Below are 18,489 nucleotides of genomic sequence, written 5' to 3' on the forward strand. Positions count from 1 at the left end.
GGAGTCTATTCGGAACTCCTCTATTTTTATGGATATATTACCATAACAGAATTGACATGAAAGCCTGATGCAAGACTTATTACTAGATGACTATATGTAACTTAAGTGATATTCTAAATTACTAGGTGAGGACATAAAATATAATTTAAGTATGTGTTTTGATTCTATAATGTCATTAATGACTTTGATGTCATGTAAGGGGTAGTAACATGTTTTAAAATCCAAGGGCATTAACTCAGAAAGAGCACTTTCCTACATAAAAAAAAGATGAATTTTTCATGCAGCAGAAGTAAAATTTTTGGGTCATCCATCTAATGGGATGTGCATGCATCATTTATAAATTCCAATGTCTCCCTTTTTCACAAAATTAGTAAATGTAGATGGTATCGCAATCATTTTGGAATTCTGTGATGCTTGAACAGAGAATCAGCGCCTGCACTTGACCTATAATGAGCGGGGATATAGGACTTTAAGCTCGGGATTTCGGGATTGACCCTTTTCGGGATCTGGAAATCCTTTTTTTTTGGATTTCGGGACATCAGGATTTACTTTATTTAAATTCGGGACCTCAGAATTTCGTTTAATAAGTCAGGGATTTCGGGATCAGGACGCCTTCTATCCCCCCATCTATAATGTCATATCTTTTAATGAAATAATGAAAAAACTCTCCTCATAATGAAATCCTTATCTAAACTACATATGATCACACTAGCAAATTCTACGGGGCAATGGATTACATAAATGGGTGGAATCAGAAAAAATGAGGCAAAAGTGTGACGAGCATGGTCAAAAATAAACATATTTTTTGGGGTTCAGGATTTGTCTCACCACCTTCACCATATCATTTATTTTATGAAACTTAAGTGTCCAGACAAAGCATTAAGACATTAAGAATAATTTTAACTTTTAATAACTAACAAAATCAGTAATTTGAACAAATACAACTAAACATATACACTTGATTTACATCAAATAAGAATACATTAAAAGCATAAACATATTTCCTATTAATGCCAGGTTGATTAAGGAACATTTAGATACCAAATTCTCTATACATTATCGCCATCAATTTGAAAAAAATCCTGTTTTAGCACTTTATGTATGGCAGATTATGAATGACCTGGTTATAAAAGTTTAAATACAGAAAAAAATTACTTAAGAATATTAACAAAAACACCTTTCCATTAAAGACGCAACTTTTGGTAACAATCAGCAAAAAAAAATATACCAATATAGGCTACACTTTTAAAGTAATCATCTTTTTAGAAAAGCATCCATTTCTGGGATTTTGTCACACTCCTGACATATTTGACACATATCATATATATCAAAAAATATATAACATGAATGCATTTATCACATGTTGGAAGAAAAGTATCAAAAACCAGAAGGCAATTCTATGGAAATTTCATGAAATTATTGAATATATAGAATATGTTCTCTTTTTTTTTTAATCAACATAAGGGTGGAATCAGAAAAAATTAAGATTTTAACATATTGGGGCATATTGTTTCCCCCATTATATTTAGGAAAGTAAATTAAATGTCAAACCAACAAGTTCAATACCAGCTAACTTGCAGCCAAATTTCATTTAGATATCTTGTACCAGCCAAAAGTTTTATTAAAAAAACATGTCAAATTTGTCAGGAGTGTGACGCTTTTTGTGTGACAGGATTTTTTTTTAATAATTTACATGTTGAGTAAAAATTATTATGATGAATGCATGTATATGAAGATGGTTTATAATCATTCTTCAATACTTGATTTTGTAGAGTATAGATTGGTGTTATCATTGCACAAATATTATGTAAATAAATATACATTGTGAAACGGTATGTACCAAAAATTAATGTTGGCAAAATTTGATAATTTCTAAATTAAAGTGTTATGGTTGTATTTTAAAGGAGTATTTGTGTGTAAAACTGGTAAGTATTTATTGTATACATGTATAAGCTATCCATAAAAGGCTATACAGACATCCTGAGGTGCATAATTCACATATTGGATTAACTTCTATACAAGCACCCAAAAATGTCAGGAGTGTGACAACTGTCAAATTTATATAATGCTTTTCATCTTACATTGTTATTTATCTTTCAGAAGCACCTGTTCCATAGAGAAGAAAAACATTTAGTGCAGCTGTGATAATCTATATGTTGAATCTACACACTTGATTTTTAGATGTCAGGAGTGTGACACTTTTTTTATACATTCAATGACATATATTGTTTAAATTTTGTATTTACTAACCTTCTTCTATCAAAATTTTGACACCAAGTAACAATGGATCATTTTTTTTAATATGTAATTAAAATTTAAACAATGTCATTGAATGTATAAAAAAAGTGTCACACTCCTGACATCTAAAAATCAAGTGTGTAGATTCAACATATAGATTATCACAGCTGCAATAAATGTTTTTCTTCTCTATGGAATAGGTGCTTCTGAAAAATAAATAACAATGTAAGATGAAAAGCATTATATAAATTTGGTACATGTTTAAAGACAGTTGTCACACTCCTGACATTTTTGGGTGCTTGTATAGAAGTTAATCCAATATGTGAATTATGCACCTCAGGATGTCTGTATAGCCTTTTATGGATAGCTTATACATGTATACAATAAATACTTACCAGTTTTACACACAAATACTCCTTTAAAATACAACCATAACACTTTAATTTAGAAATTATCAAATTTTGCCAATATTAATTTTTGGTACATACCTTTTCATAATGTATATTTATTTACATAATATTTGTGCAATGATAACACCAATCTATACTCTACAAAACCTAGTATTGAAGAATGATTATAAACCATCTTCATATACATGCATTCATCATAATAATTTTTACTCAACATGTAAATTATTAAAAAAAAATCCTGTCACACAAAAAGCGTCACACTCCTGACAAATTTGACATGTTTTTTTAATAAAACTTTTGGCTGGTACAAGATATCTAAATGAAATTTGGCTGCAAGTTAGCTGGTATTGAACTTGTTGGTTTGACATTTAATTTACTTTCCTAAATATAATGGGGCAAACAATATGCCCCAATATGTTAAAATCTTCATTTTTTCTGATTCCACCCAAATATGATACAGTAGACTACAAAATAAATTAATTCCACAAAAAAGACAAACAAGACATTCTAATCAAACAGCTTCCAAATTCCATCCTGCAAAACACAGTACAGAAAAGAATCATAATTTCCCAAGAACTATTACAGACTGGAACAAACTACCGGATTACATGGTAAATTGTACTTCAGTTGAGACTTCAGCAGTCTCTTTCAAATATTCAATTTCAAAGCATCAATATTAACTCAATTACAACATCTTACTTTATTATACAAAACATTTTATATTTTTTATTTTTTTCATATTTTAAAAAAAAAAATTACATTTAATTCAATCTATGTCTTGTTTTAAGTTTCCTCCTGTGACATAATCTTCAATTTGTTGAAGGCGGTCACTATATGGTAGAATAGAAAAGAATAGAAATATATGATATATATAACTATTCTAAAAGGGTACAACATCAATACAAAAATGACAATAAATGAACAGATGTAACTATAAATATTTTGGATAACAGATATCCTTCATCAGTATGAGCATGATATCAAATGAATCAGATCAATCTGTTTTAATTATTAAACTATAGCAATCTTGAACTCTATACAATAAAAAAGTGAAACAGGTTCACCCAAAAACATATGTAGAGACACTAGTAATTTTTTTAATTTCCAAAAGACATGCCTTTTTTAAACTTTGGTGATTTGTTTATACAAATGTACCTATTGACATAAGCTCCCTTTTGATTTTTATAAATTTTATTTTATACATTTGGGAGAAAAAGCAACAGGCTCATGGCACAGCTGTTTATTCCTTATAGTTTTGAAGTATGGGGAATGACTAAAAGGATGTTTATGATGTACATTAAAGGTTGGGATTATACATGTATAGTGTAATAGACAACTTTTATAATTACTGACTTGTAACTCTGACATGTCTGAAGTTTATCCTTTTCAACAGGTTACCTTCTTTGTTATAGGACATGCTGGTACTCTGTCAAGAAAGAACAGCTTAAGATTAAGCTTACATTCTTTGCAATTTTGGAAAATATTCAAATGATTTATATTCTAGAGTTTACTTCATTTAGTTTGTCTTTCTTGACAGAGTACCACAATTCTACCACATAATAGATAACCTGTCTAAAAAGGATGTACTCTTGAGTCAAAAGTCAGTTATGAAAATGGTCCTTAAAGATTTTTTTATTGTAAATGATTGAAGGATTGTGGTTTTACTGTATACATGGGTCCTCACCATGCATTAACTATGTAGACAAAAACACTGGCAAGTTTAATATCACAAAAGCTAGTGAGATTTTTTTGAATAAATATGATAAATGGTAATGCAAGAATGTCAGAATACAAATGTTCTGTAGTATCAAAATGGCTATGAACAAACTGCTTTTTTTAAAATTTTATGATTGATATTTCAGGTGGCATGTTTCTGTAATGGGAAACTTTTTGAGTCAATTAGAAAAGCCAGGAAAAGGTATTTATAATTCATATACATGTATGTAACATGTAAGTGGAAAGATTGATTGATTTGTTGGTTTTAATGCTCTTTTCCTATTAGTAAAATGTAGTAGGTCATTCATTAATGACTTAGTACTAATCATATTGATAATATGTAGCAAAACTATTGCAACAATCATTTTCCATTGATGCAATTTTTTATTTGTCTTTGTAGATAGAACAAAAAAACAATTTAAAATTTAGAATTTTTATAAGTGGAAACACTCACCTTGTGCTAATTTTTCTGTTTGAATGATGTTATTCAATTTAAGAATTACTCAATTAGAAAATTGATGGTTGCTGAAACACAATATCATATGTCTGAAACCAGCATGTTTTTCTTTCATTCTTTTTTATTGCCAAGCAAATGGTTTTTTAATGACATAAAATATATAACAGTACCTCACATCTCCTTTTATTTACAAATGTATATGAAATGGATAAAAAATTTAAGGCAAATTCTTATTATACAATTATTTTTTCTGAATTTCATGCATATACAAATAATTAGATTCGGTAAGATTGCAATGAGGCAACTCTCATGTAATGTACATAATTTGTTGTCCCACTGATTGTATCACTCTGCTCAGTTCTTAATAGAATTACATAATACGACTTTGTGGCGAAAAATTTGTTGACTCAGCCTTTACAACTTTGAATCAGAATATTTCATGAAAAGAACAGTTTTCTTATCTGTCATTCAGTATTACATAACATACTCTTAAGAGTAAATAAATATACCACATTGGGCTAGCACCCTTATATCTCACTTATAAAATAAATAAGTTTTTGATATTTGAAATGCTAGAAACTTTTTAAATGGAAAAAAGTAAAATCACAAAAATACTGAACTCCGAGGAAAATTCAAAACAAAAAGTCCCCATTCAAATGGCAAAATCTAAAGATAAAACACATCAAACGAATGGATAACAACTGTCATGTTCCTGACTTGGTACAGACATTTTCTTATATTCCTGACTTGGTACAGGCATTTTCTTATATTCCTGACTTGGTACAAGTATTTTCTTATGTAGAAAATGGTGGATTGAACCTGTGGTTTTATAGTAAGCTAAACCTCTCACTTGTATGACAGAATTCATAATTGTATTATCTAATTTTGAAATATATTTTCAATTGCACATTTTTTGCTTTCTGTTTTTTTGTGTTTTTTTTTTATTTAATTCACTTTAATCAGTTGGTAGAAACATCTGTATCAGTTGTGTATATGTATGTTTGTACTCCTCTTTACTGTTTTGAAGCAGACTAAAAGCTTGCATTAGTCTATAATGTTTTGTAGAAATAATTAACTCATCAGAAAAGACAAAAAAAGAGAACCAAACTAAAGAAGAAATTATAGCTCAACATGCAGCTAAGCTGAAAAACAAGGAAGAAAAAAGGGAACAATTTCTTGACTACATGAATGGAAAAGACTGTCTGGGTTGTAAAGTTGTAGCAACAGTTAATCCTTTGGTTCTAGCTGGTATTACAGGCTACTACTACAAGAAACAGAATATAAAGTTTTTAAAGCCGTCATGGAGATATTGTATTCATGCGACATATGGAACCCTTATTTTTGGTAACTATTGTCTTTTTTTTCTTGCTAGTCATCTGATTTATTATTTATTTGGCAAAAGATTGTAAATTTGTTATCACTATCCCCAAGTATACAAGTTCTTTTATAAAAAAAATACCACTAAATGAATACAGTTTAAAACAGAAACTATAAAGAATCTATAGATATAAGATACAAAAGTAAATACAAAAAATTTAATACCCTGCCTTCCTCATCTATTTAGAAATCTATAAAATTAGAACCAACGTCTTATTTAACAAAAATGGATATAGCTTACCCTGTAGATTGTTTTAGATAGCACGACAACAACAGTATATCAGTAATGAACCAAAACTTAATAAGGTGACAATAAACAAAACACGAGGAGTAAAATGACATTTCTCTACAAAGTGTCATAACATGGCATGTTTATCTCATGAGTACAGGAAAGTAAACTCAACTGTAAAACATAGACTGTATACATTGTATTATGTTTAAGGAAACACATGTAAAAATGAGAATGGGAATGGGGACTTTGTCAAAGAGACAACAACCCATCCATAGAAAAAACAACAGTAGAAGGTCACCAATAGGTCTTCAATGCAGCGAGAAATTCTCACACCCGGAGATATCCTTCAGCTGGCATGTATGGTGGTATGCACAATTGATAAGGTCTTTAGCAATAAAAGGGAGATAATTTAGATTTTAAGCATTAACTGACTTTGAATTCATTATTATTTGTTGTATACCAATTTTTATGTATTTCATAAATACAGGTGAACCATGAATTTAGATGTTAAACAAATTATAAAGTTTTTGAAGGCTTGTAGACTTTTGCAAAACCACTAAATCAATAAACACACTAATGTATAATGTTTCCCACAATCCACTTAAGCTGATACCCACAAAAGCAAATGAATTCACAGCACTATAAAGCAGAGTTGTCAAAATCTTGTTTTCCCTGGTGATCCTTGTAGAAAAATCTGCTGGTCCTCATTATTATTCTGTTGCAAAATACAAAACTTGGGTCAGTCCTTTGTAAATTTTGGTAGCCAAATCTTTGAAAAACCACTTTTTGAGAATTCTTGAGTACTTATTTACAAATAATGAGAATTTATCTTCCATTTCAGGTTTAGTGTGGATGTCATTCATGGGATTAACAGGATCCTATTCTATAAAGAGATCAAATGAAACATTCACAGAATACTTACAAAGAGATAACCAGACAGTAATGAACAATGCAAGGGCATTATTTAAATCTGACCGGACAGACAAAGTGAAGGAGTAATTTTTAATTGTGTTACATATGATTTTACCTTTGATAAAGTATTTTGTTCGCCATTCAGTTGTTATTTGCTTGTTATAAGATTAATTTGTAATTATTACTTTGTTTACAGATAATGTCAAGATGCCATAAGATATTTCTCAAATTTGTCATAGATTAGCATTGTTATAGATGCCATGCAAAGAGTCTTTTAAGATTGATGACCCTCAACTTAGATGTACCAAACACCTTGCTTGACATAACATGTAATCGTTCATATATTATTATCCTTTGAGACTACTGTACAAATTTTGGCTGACAAATAATTAATTATTTTGTATTGAACATTTTCTGTGATAATTACAGTGGTTCATAAAATATTAAACCCCTTTGAAATACCAAGGTTAATTTACAGTAATTGTTTGAAGTTTGTGTCGCTGAAATCATTTTCTGTGTGGTGATTTGTGATTTGACATATACATCAGACAGGGTTAACCTGACCGTGATAGCATTTCATGGATTATTAATTATGATTAAAGCTTTATGGCCAAGTCTGTTTCTCAGATACTATAAGCAATGGGTCAACTCTATTTGGTGTATTGAATGATGGTATTTTTAGCATGTCTGTCTGGCAAGGTTTTATCTGACATTGACCTCATTTTCATGGTTCTTTGGTGAATAATAAGTCTTTATGGTTTAACCTTTTTCTCAGATACTAAAACCATTAGGTCAGCTATACTTGGTTTATTGAATAATTGTAAGGTGTATGTGTCTGTCAGACAGGGTTGGTTTTGAACTCATTTGCATAGGACATTCATAATGATAAGTTTATGTAAATCCTTTAGTAAAACCTTTTACCCTAAAAACTTTTCACATGAATTCAATCATGACCAGTAAAGCAGACAGGACATTGCAGGATGTGCACTCTTGTCTAATCTGTATGTAGGAAAATGTCAATGCCTAAAAAACAATTTGCATACCACATTTTAGGGACCTTGGTGGGTGGCCCATTGGTCTAAGAAGTGGAAATACTGTATTACTAGCCTGTCAACACTGAGGTTGTTAGTTCAAATCCTGCAGGTGGCAGGTGCATTCAACTCTAATCTTAATTGATAAGAATTGTCAGTTTTATTACTAAAAGTCAGTGGTTCTCTTTGGACACTCCTGCTTCTTCCACCAATAAAAACTGACCACCACAACAAAAAGTGTTGAATGTAACTTTAAAGGGGCACTAGCTAAAATATGATTTTGTTTTGTTCTATCATTAATGAAAGTGAAATAGTGAAATAAAAATTTGCTTTTAGGAGCCAATTTTGTTAAAATAAGGAAAGAAACATTGCTAATAAATTATTCACCTGCACTTGAATAATTCTACCTTATCAAATCTGTATTCATGTGATCTTCAATTGAACCCTTTCACTAGAGATGAGTTACACATGAACTAGGCATGTCCAGCTTGTAAAAGGAAAAGAATGACACCATTGAGAGTGACACAATGTTAAACCATTTGATTGACTGATAAGATCTACAAAACTAATTCTTATACAGTTTAACATATTGCTTTAACTTATAATGATATGAAATCAAACAGACAAAAAAAGTTCAATTGCATGAGTTTGCTATCTATTTAGAACTATGTGTATGCTTATATCAGATTATATGACCTTTGTCAGTTTTTGGAAGGTCACATTGAAGGGAACAGAGACATATACTAGAATGTCTATTGTATTTATACATGTCTCTGATGGGAATAAGATTGTGTCTAGACTAAAATATACAAGAAATGTCGATACATTATTTCGTTTTATTGAATTTTTTTAAAACTTTTTTATGTAGATATACAATTTAGTATGTTTTAAAGTTGAATATGAGAATTTGAGTCAAATCAGTAAACACAAATATGACAGCTAGTGCCCCTTTCAACATTAAATAATCAATTAACCATACAAACTTTGCCATACTTTAGGGCAATTAAATGCAGAAAGTTGGTTGCTATTAGTACAGAAAAAAATCAATAACAATATAAAAAAAAAAAAAAAAAAAAAAAAAAAAAGATGTGGTATGATTGCCAATGAGACAACTCTCCACAAGAGACCAAAATTGCACAGAAATTATCAATTATAGGTCAATGTAAGGCCTTCAACAATAAGCAAAGCCCATACCTCAAAGTCAGCTATGAAAGGCCCCGAAATAACTATGTAAAACAATTCAAACGAGAAAACTAACAGTCTTTTTTATTTAAAATAAAAAAAATGAGCTTATATTTCACATTATTTGAAGTCTGATATACTGATTATTTACTTGTGCATGTGTATGATGTTATCAGTCAAGCCAGGGAAGCTACGAATCATGAGAAAAATTTGATGTTATTTCTTACTAATGAATAAACCCTATATTGTTAAAAGTGCACTGTAATCTAGAGACGAAAATTTGGGTCCAGGACAAAATCTGATGAGCCATTTACACTTTCTTTACAAAGCTTAGTTTGATAATGCACTACGGAATGAAGAGAACTCAGAACTACAGGTATATTTTTTTAAAGCCAGCTTGTTTATGATCACAGCAATTATTGAGTCAACAGGTCAAATGTCTATGTCAAAACAGCAGTTGAAAAGACTAAATTTTGGAAGCAAAATTTGGTATTTCTGATTACATTTTTGAAGCATGCAATAACCTGTAACTGCCTTGAAAATGCAGCAACTTAAACAATTTGTTTGCAATTCAAATTTCAGTAGAAAGAAGACCTGGATGCTTTATACTTTGTATGCAGATACCTTATGTACGAAGTTTTCGTCTGTCATATGCCAATTGTCATTGACCTCATATTCATGGTTCATGGACTGCTTTGAAAAAAAGTTTTTTATCATCCGAAATACACATTTATTATGAGTAATAGGATCATTTTATTTGGACTATGGGTTCCTTGGTCTATATAGCCATGAGGCAGGGTTCACCTGTAGTGTACTTGACCTCATGTTATTGGTCAGGGATTAAAGTTAAGTTTTTGTAGTCAAGGTCGTATCTCAGTTACTGTAACCAATACCTCAACATTATTTCCTGTATGGAATCTTTCCTAAGTGTACTATTGGACTGACAGGTTTCGTCTCACCTTGACCCCATTTGCATGGTTTATTTGTCAATGTTATTTTTTATATGGTCAATTTTTCAATGCTTTTAGCAGTAGGGTCACTATAGTTGGTTATTGACTGATTGTAAAGCGTAAGTGTCTGCCTGCCAGGTTTCACCCGATCATGATTCAATGGATTTGATGAGATTTTCATGATTTTGCCAGTTCATCATATAATATGGGCAAAAGGTCAGCTGTATTTGGTGTATTGAGTAATCGCATGGCAAAATTGTGTCAGACAGTGTTAATCTGACCTTTGTCTGATTTTTATGGTTCACTGGTCAATGTTATTTTTTTGCAATTAAGTCTGAATCTCACATACTTTAAGCAATAGTCTTAACTATATTTGGTGCAAGGTGAATTATTCTGTCTATCTGACCTTGAACTTGTTTCCCCTAAGTGTTGATCTTCACAATTCAACCCTCATGCAAAAAATATTCAGACATTTGTGGATTTGCACTCTTGATCTTTTCTAATAGGATAGAGGTCAAGGTCACATTGAAGATCAATAGAGTTCCAGGATCTTCCAGTATTGGTATGACTACTGTTTTGAATAAAGTTTATGATTTGGATTTTTTTTAACAATATCTGCTGAGCTTTAAAACAGAACGATAGAAATCTTATAATAATTCTTATTGTGAAGAACCACACTGATTGCCAATTTATTTGTTGAGTTTGGAGGATTGGTATTTCAACAGACATTCCGGTATTCCAATTGGTAATAATTGTGCACCCAACTTCGTCTTAGAATGTGGTTTTAAAAACGGAACCTAACCTATTCCCAAAGATGAATGTGTGAATTATTTTTGCTATAAGACGTGTCTGGGTATTTGTTTACCCAGTGTTCATGTATTTAGTTACGAAATTTTATTTGTAATTTTAATTGGATATTGTTTAAAACTGTTGATTCTTATTGTTTGTATTTGTGGTTCTTTTTTTCAGTTTCTATTCGTTTGTTAAAGTAATCACCCAGTTCATTTGTATGATTTTATTTTAAAGAAAACTATGTGCACAGGATTTTTTCGTTTTACACAGTTTTAGTTGGAAGAAAGGCCAACAACATAGTTACTTCCACTTATACAATTCTACATTAATGTTCTTGTTATTGCTATAAAATATATCAAATAACATAATTAGAAACCTAATCTGGATTTATATCCAACTTTAGACATTTACCTATGGCGTTACATTTTGTGGCGTTGATACATTCGTGTAACAGACAATGTCATACAGTTCGTAATTCTGTACAGCTGTTTTTTGTGTACTGTCCTTAATTAATTATAGTTATTCATTGTAATACTGTGGTTAACATGTCGAAACTTACTTTTTATCTTTATTTTATTTTTCTCTGTCTGGGGTGTTCTTGCATTTATTTGTGCTGCATTCCCGTCATGTTATGTTGCCATTTTAGCGGTATATATAACTTGGCCATAAAGCGTAGAGGTTTGACTAGTCACAAAATTATGTTCAAAAAGTAAAATCACAAAAATACTGAACTTAGAGGAAAATCAATTCGGAAAGTCCATGATCACATGGCAAAATCAAATAACAAAATGCATCAAAAAGGAATGGACAAGAACTGTCATATTCCTGACTTGGTACAGGCATTTTCAAATGTGGATTAAACCTGGTTCTATAGCGCTTACCCTCTCACTTTTATGACAGTTTCATCAAATTCCGTTATATTTACATTGATACGTCAAATAAACAGACCCATCACTTTTTCATAAAATGTCCTGTACCATTTCAGAAATATGGCAGTTGTTATCTAATACTTCGTTCTATGTATGATGCATTGTTTCGTTGTTTTCTTCTTATAATTAATGCGTTTCCCTCGGTTTAAGTTTGTAATTTGGTTTGTTTTCTTTCTATCGATTTACGACTTTTCAACAGCGGAATACTACTGAATACGACAGAAAATTAAAAAAATATATATCAGAAGATCAAAGATCAAGAAATCTCTTATAAGAAACCCCTATTTGACTTTACACCTCAATTAACTCTTTAATAGAATTGTTTGTTCTTAAAATGACGTCACAACTGTTTTTTGGGTTTTAAAGAGTTTTTGCAAATTGTCTTGAAAAAAAGATAGACAAAATTTGATGATTGGCAAGAATTCAAGATCTACAAAAATGTTGATTTTACATCCGATACCATTATTTTTGCTGTTATATGACAATCTTTTGATCAACACGACATGCGACTATGACTATGACTAAAAATAAAAATAGTGAAACTCAAGGTGTGAATAAACGTATATTATTAGGAATATATTACACGTTTCGGATGAGATGTCTACACGCAGAGACATATCATTTATGTCTACGGGTATATCCAAACTTCCAAACCGATCTTTGAGGGGTTTTTTTAAGTTATTGTTTGAACGAAATCCTCATCTTATTATCGATTACAACTCATTGACCCAATCATTATATTCCGTAGCTGTTGTTTTTATTATGATTGTTCATCTTCAGACAAAACCATGTCACGGTTACAACAATTCCCCAAGTAAATGACATGTTTGACCGCACATAAATATGTTTGACCTGGCAATATTCTATATGTGCCTGTCGTAGCCAGGATCTTGTTATTCAGTGGTTTTAGTTGGTTGATGTGGATGCCTTAAATGGCTGACTTTACATTCATGGTATAGGACTTAGCTATTTTTGAAGGTCGTATGATGCCCAAACGTTGCTGCCTACAACCCTATTGTTTGTACTCGGGTGGATTTTTGCCTGATAGCATATCTCAAATGCTCAATTCGTAAATACATACATCTACATGCATGTTTTGATTAACCTCTTTGGTTAAGTTAATACCTTAATCATGTTTTGTTAGTTCAAGGACAGATAACACTTTAGAAAAAAGTTTATAAAACTATTTATTAAAAATAAATTATCCGTTCAAACATTCAATAGTTCAAATTCCTTTTTATGCCCCATTAATGGTCATTATGTTTTCTGGTATGTGCATCCGTTCGTTCGTTCGTCCATTCGTTTGTCCTGCTTCGGTTAAAGCTTTTGGTTGAGGTAGTTTTTGATGAAGTTGAAGTCCAATCAACTTGAAACTTGGTACATATGTTCCCTATGATATGATCTTTCTAATTTGAGTGCCAAATTAGAGATTTTACCCCATTTTCACGGTCAACTGAACATAGAAAGTTATGAGGCGGATGGGGCATCCGTCTACTATGTGGACACATTCTTGTTTTAATATACTTGAATTACTTTATCATACTTCTATTCCGGTTTTTTTCCGTTGGTGTCCGCTTCCTATAAAAAATCCTAAATCGAATACTTGTATGAAGTATTGAATGAATTAATTTGAAAAACAATTTGCATAATATCTCGTGGTTTCATATTTACACACATTGCATAGTAACTCGTAGGAAATAAAGGCAACAGTAGTATACCGCTGTTCAAAACTCATAAATCCATGGACAAAAAACAAAATCGGGGTAACAAACTAAAACCGAGGGAAACGCATTAAATATAAGAGGAGAACAACGACACAACACCGAAACGCAACACACACAGAAACGGACCAAGCAACAGACAAAACACCACGAGAATAACAAATTTAACATCAAAACCAAATACATGAATTTGGGATAGACAAGTACCGTGCCACGTCTTATCTCAATACCTCAAAAATAAGAGAAAACACAAACGTCTCAACGTTAAAATGCAACACACACAGAAACGAACAATATTATAACAATGGCCATCTTCCTGACTTGGTACAGGACACTTTTAAAGGGGAATAAAAGTGGTGGGTTGAACCTGGTTTTATGGCATGCCAAACCTCGCACTTTAATGGCAAAGTTAAATATAAACATTGAAATGACAACATAATATTACAGGACTACAATACAAATAAAAAGGAGAACATATTAGACAAAGAAAAGCATGATTAATAGATAACAAAAAGTATCAGGTTTAAAATTCGATACGCCAAAAACGCGCCTTGTCCACACAAGACTCACCAGTGATGCCCAGATATAAAAGATCGAAAGTGAAAAAAGTACAAAGTTGTACAGCACTGAAGATCAAAAGTTGAAAAGGTTTTGCCAAATACGGCATTGTTTGTATGCCCGGGATAAGAACAGAACAATTCATGCTATTGCAAACAGTAAATTTTATCAAATGAATATGAAAGAGATATGCATAATGAAACTGAAGTATTAACTAATTACAGAAAAATAAACCCGAATACATAACGCCCAGATATACAAGATCGAAAGTGAAAAAGTACAAAGTTGTACAGCACTGAAGATCAAAAGTTGAAAAGGTTTTGCCAAATACGGCATTGTTTTTATGCCCGGGATAAGAACACTATTATATAGAACGATTCATGCTATTGCAAACAGTAAATTTTAACAAATGAATGTGAAAGAGATATTCATAATGAAACTGAAGTATTAACTTATTACAGAATACTTTTTCTGAAATCATTTGAAATTTAGTTTGGAAGAAAGAACTTTACTGCAATATTTTTAGAATTTTCCTGATTTAGTGAGACTTTGGTCTACAAGCAGTTAATATAACAGCATTTGATGAAGGCGAGACAAAATGTCTATAGTGCCCAACCAACTGTCATATCAGACAAAGGTGTAACTATGGATTTTTATTACAAGGTAAATTAAAAAATGACAATATCACAGTTCTATAACATTGTTATATTTGTATCAAAGAGTAATGTCATGTGAGAGGTTTAGCCAGCTATACGCCAGGTTTAAACCACCATTTTCTACATTAAAACATGCCTGTACGAAGTCAGGAATATGACAGTTAATTGTTATCCATTCATTTGATGTGTTTGATCGTTTGGTTTTGCCATTTGACTTGATACTTTCTGTTATGAATTTTCCTCGGAGTTCAGTATTTTTGTGAATTAACCGTGTACTCTATTGTCGAAATTGTGGACACTTGGTTCAAAATTATATTTATTTCAAAAAGTGTTTTGTAACCGCAGAGAAAAACTTCAGTATGATATTTCCCAATCTGCTCAGTTTAATGTCCCAACTTGTATTTTCAGTTCGGACATTGAGCGTCATGTTTAGCTTATTATTTAATAGTTGACAATCAACAGCAGTTGAGTATATCTTTTCGATACAATCAGCCCTATTATATTTGCCAAAACTATTTTTTTAATTGTAAAAGTTTTTAATTATTACAGATAAAAAAAATCCCCACTCAGGGTTTACAACAGGTCCGCTATTGTCCACAATTTTTTGTTTACATTCTTTGCTTTGTAGAACTAAATCACTTCATTTCAAATATTCATTCTGGTTGTTCGGCGGTATATTACTGAGTATGTCAAAAAGTAAAGACACAATCATGAGAATGTATTAATCACAAGGACAATTGTTCTTAAGATATAATTATCCTTCTCTTTAAACAAGTACAAATAATAATTTATCAAAATTCAAGATAGATTGGTATAAAAATTACATTACACATCAAACGATTTTTATCATTGCAACAGACAAATTTTTAAAATCTTATTGTTTACTAAAAATCAAAGGTAAGTGAACTAGTGACCAACATAATTAGATGAAAAAAAATCTATCTCAATAATATCCGATTATTTTATTATTACAAATTGTCCTGGCTAGTATACTTGATCTTTGGTATTTTAACAAACAAGTTCATTCATTACACATACAGGTTGTTTATGTAGGTATCTTTTTATCAAACATATTGGCAACGCGCGTCTTTTCAATTATCAAAAAGTATGAAAGTCTAATTTAAAAATTATTCACAATGTCTCTACAGGATACTTAGTTTCCAAGTATAGGTCGTCTAACATATCATTTGTTCAAATATATAGGATAGTGTTCCCTATCACTAGGAAATATAAAAACGATTCGATTGATAAAATACGAGAACAAGAGGATTTGTTTCACATTTTGTAAAAGTTGCAGAGATCTCATTAGCAAGCAAATGAATTTTAGAAATTATAAATACAGAAATAAATTGACCAAAGGTAAATCCATCCTGTTTTTATCCTGGTAAGTGTGATTACAGAAGGATCTCTTTGAATCATTATCCAATCTTTCGAAATACCCCCAAGTACATATCCATGTGTGCACTTCGAGGTTCTAACAGTATTCTGGCTTATTTCTCGCAGAAACGTGTGTACTTTGAGGTTCTAACAGCATTCTGGCTTATTTCTCGCAGAAACGTGTGCACTTTGAGGTTTTAACAGTATTCTGGCTTATTTTTCGCAGAAACGTGTGCACTTTGAGGTTCTAACAGCATTCTGGCTTATTTCTCGTAGAAACGTGTGCACTTTGAGGTTCTAACATTATTCTTGCTTATTTCTCTCAGAAACGATGAACCTGTCGAAGCATTTGCTCTCGCTCATTTTAGAGTTCCTGCGATTCCCTTAGCTTTTGTTAATTACTTATAATCGAGGTTCAAGATTTCAAAATCAGTAGTTTAGTTGACACATATTTTATTGTCTAAATATACAATAGGATTGGAGACAAGTTATAACAACTTTAGATAATCCTGTCTATATATAGATATAAGTACAATATACAAAACTTCAAAATGACAGCAATTATATTTCAGTACAATATGAAATAAACTCATCATAGATACCAGGACTAGATTCTGTATATACGCCGGACGTGCGTTTCGTCTACAAAAGACTCATCAGTGACACTCGATTAAAAAAAAGTCAAACAGGCCAAATAAAGTACGGAGTTGAAGAGCATTGAGAACCAAAATTCCTAAAAGCCAAATACAGCTAAGATAATCTATGCCTGAGGTAGAAAAGCCTTAGTATTACAAAAATTCAAAATTTAAAAATATATACAATAAATATATTATTTTTGAACAGTAACAATTGGATACGAGTACACTAAAAGATACAACAATATTAATCAAAGAATGTTTTTGTATGACGTATATAAGAAAGTCAGTAAACTACAACAGTTAATAATTGATATTTTAGATCGCAAATTTGATAATGTTTTGATACATTTTTGGTATTTATAGTAAAGAATAAAATGAAAATCATCATAAAAATACCCTTAATAAAGATATGAGATGAATATCAAATTGATATTATGAAAATCTGTAGAATTGTTAAAGAAAACTTTAATAATATAATCATATGTTTATACCGGTTCGTGTGTTGTTGGTGTCAATTAAAGGATTAAGTATAAGTAAATGTACACTAATAAACACATTTGGAAACTCAAAGTCAGAAAAGTAAACGGGTTTGTGTCAATATGTAGCATATACCTACCTATTTTATGTTTGGAGACTAATACTTGATCACTATAATAATGAAACCATTTACTCTATTGGATATGTTCCTGTCTGCTTTGATGTTTTAGCACTTTTTCTATTTTGATATGACATACACAATTTAGCATGACACCCAAACATCTTGCCTTCTTTCTTATTATCATATTTTATGTATTTGATCTTTTATTTAGACATTTTAGACTAAGAAAATTGATACTAATTTTGTCAAGGTTTCGAAAAAAGTGAAATACGTTTTTACTTATATCATTCTTGCGAGTTTCTAAACTAAAGAATGACATTCAATTAATTTGACGGACTTTTCTATCGTATTGTACTTTATTCTTAATGAGTGTCAAAATGAACTTGTATGCTTCTCTTTGTTGTTTCCTGAAAATGCTAATACTTTGAACATATCAATACTATTACATTAATACCATATACTAGTAAGCCTTTATATTTTGAGCTCTGGTATAAATATATCTCTTATTTCAATGTGAGATCAATTAAAACTATAAATTATAGTACTATAGTACTTAGTCATTTATTTTTTGCCGAAAGTAATTGTCACCTATAGAACAACGTGTGTGTGTGGGGGGGGGGGGGGGGGGGATACAGGTCCATGTGGAATATCTTGTTAAAGTTTCAATATTAAATCACTAACAACTCAAACAAAATTTCAAAGTAAATATTGGAAA

At 30.9% G+C, this 18,489-nt stretch overlaps 1 protein-coding gene across 2 annotated transcripts; it reads left to right on the top strand.

Moving 5' to 3' along the window:
* LOC134712200 (uncharacterized) lies at nt 1-7,482 on the top strand. 2 transcript variants are annotated; one of them, XM_063573516.1, is made up of 4 exons: nt 1-125; nt 4,511-4,566; nt 5,887-6,165; nt 7,272-7,482. In XM_063573516.1, exons 2-4 carry the CDS (start codon nt 4,527-4,529, stop codon nt 7,427-7,429), a joined length of 477 nt encoding a protein of 158 aa, XP_063429586.1. In that variant the 5' UTR covers nt 1-125; nt 4,511-4,526; the 3' UTR covers nt 7,430-7,482. The 2 variants fall into 2 exon arrangements, with proteins under 2 accessions (XP_063429586.1, XP_063429587.1); XM_063573517.1 differs by having other exon boundaries at nt 27-149.
* The last annotated feature ends 11,007 nt before the right edge of the window (nt 7,483-18,489 follow it).

The sequence above is a fragment of the Mytilus trossulus genome, chromosome 3 (assembly GCF_036588685.1).
Source record: "Mytilus trossulus isolate FHL-02 chromosome 3, PNRI_Mtr1.1.1.hap1, whole genome shotgun sequence".
Lineage (NCBI taxonomy): Eukaryota > Metazoa > Mollusca > Bivalvia > Mytilida > Mytilidae > Mytilus > Mytilus trossulus.

Excerpts from the sequence above, each read along its gene's own strand:
- LOC134712200 (XM_063573516.1), top strand. The coding sequence starts at position 4,527 with ATGGGAAACTTTTTGAGTCAATTAGAAAAGCCAGGAAAAG. Across the intron at positions 4,567-5,886 it reads ATTAGAAAAGCCAGGAAAAG|AAATAATTAACTCATCAGAA; the intron begins GTATTTATAATT and ends AATGTTTTGTAG. Across the intron at positions 6,166-7,271 it reads ATATGGAACCCTTATTTTTG|GTTTAGTGTGGATGTCATTC; the intron begins GTAACTATTGTC and ends CTTCCATTTCAG.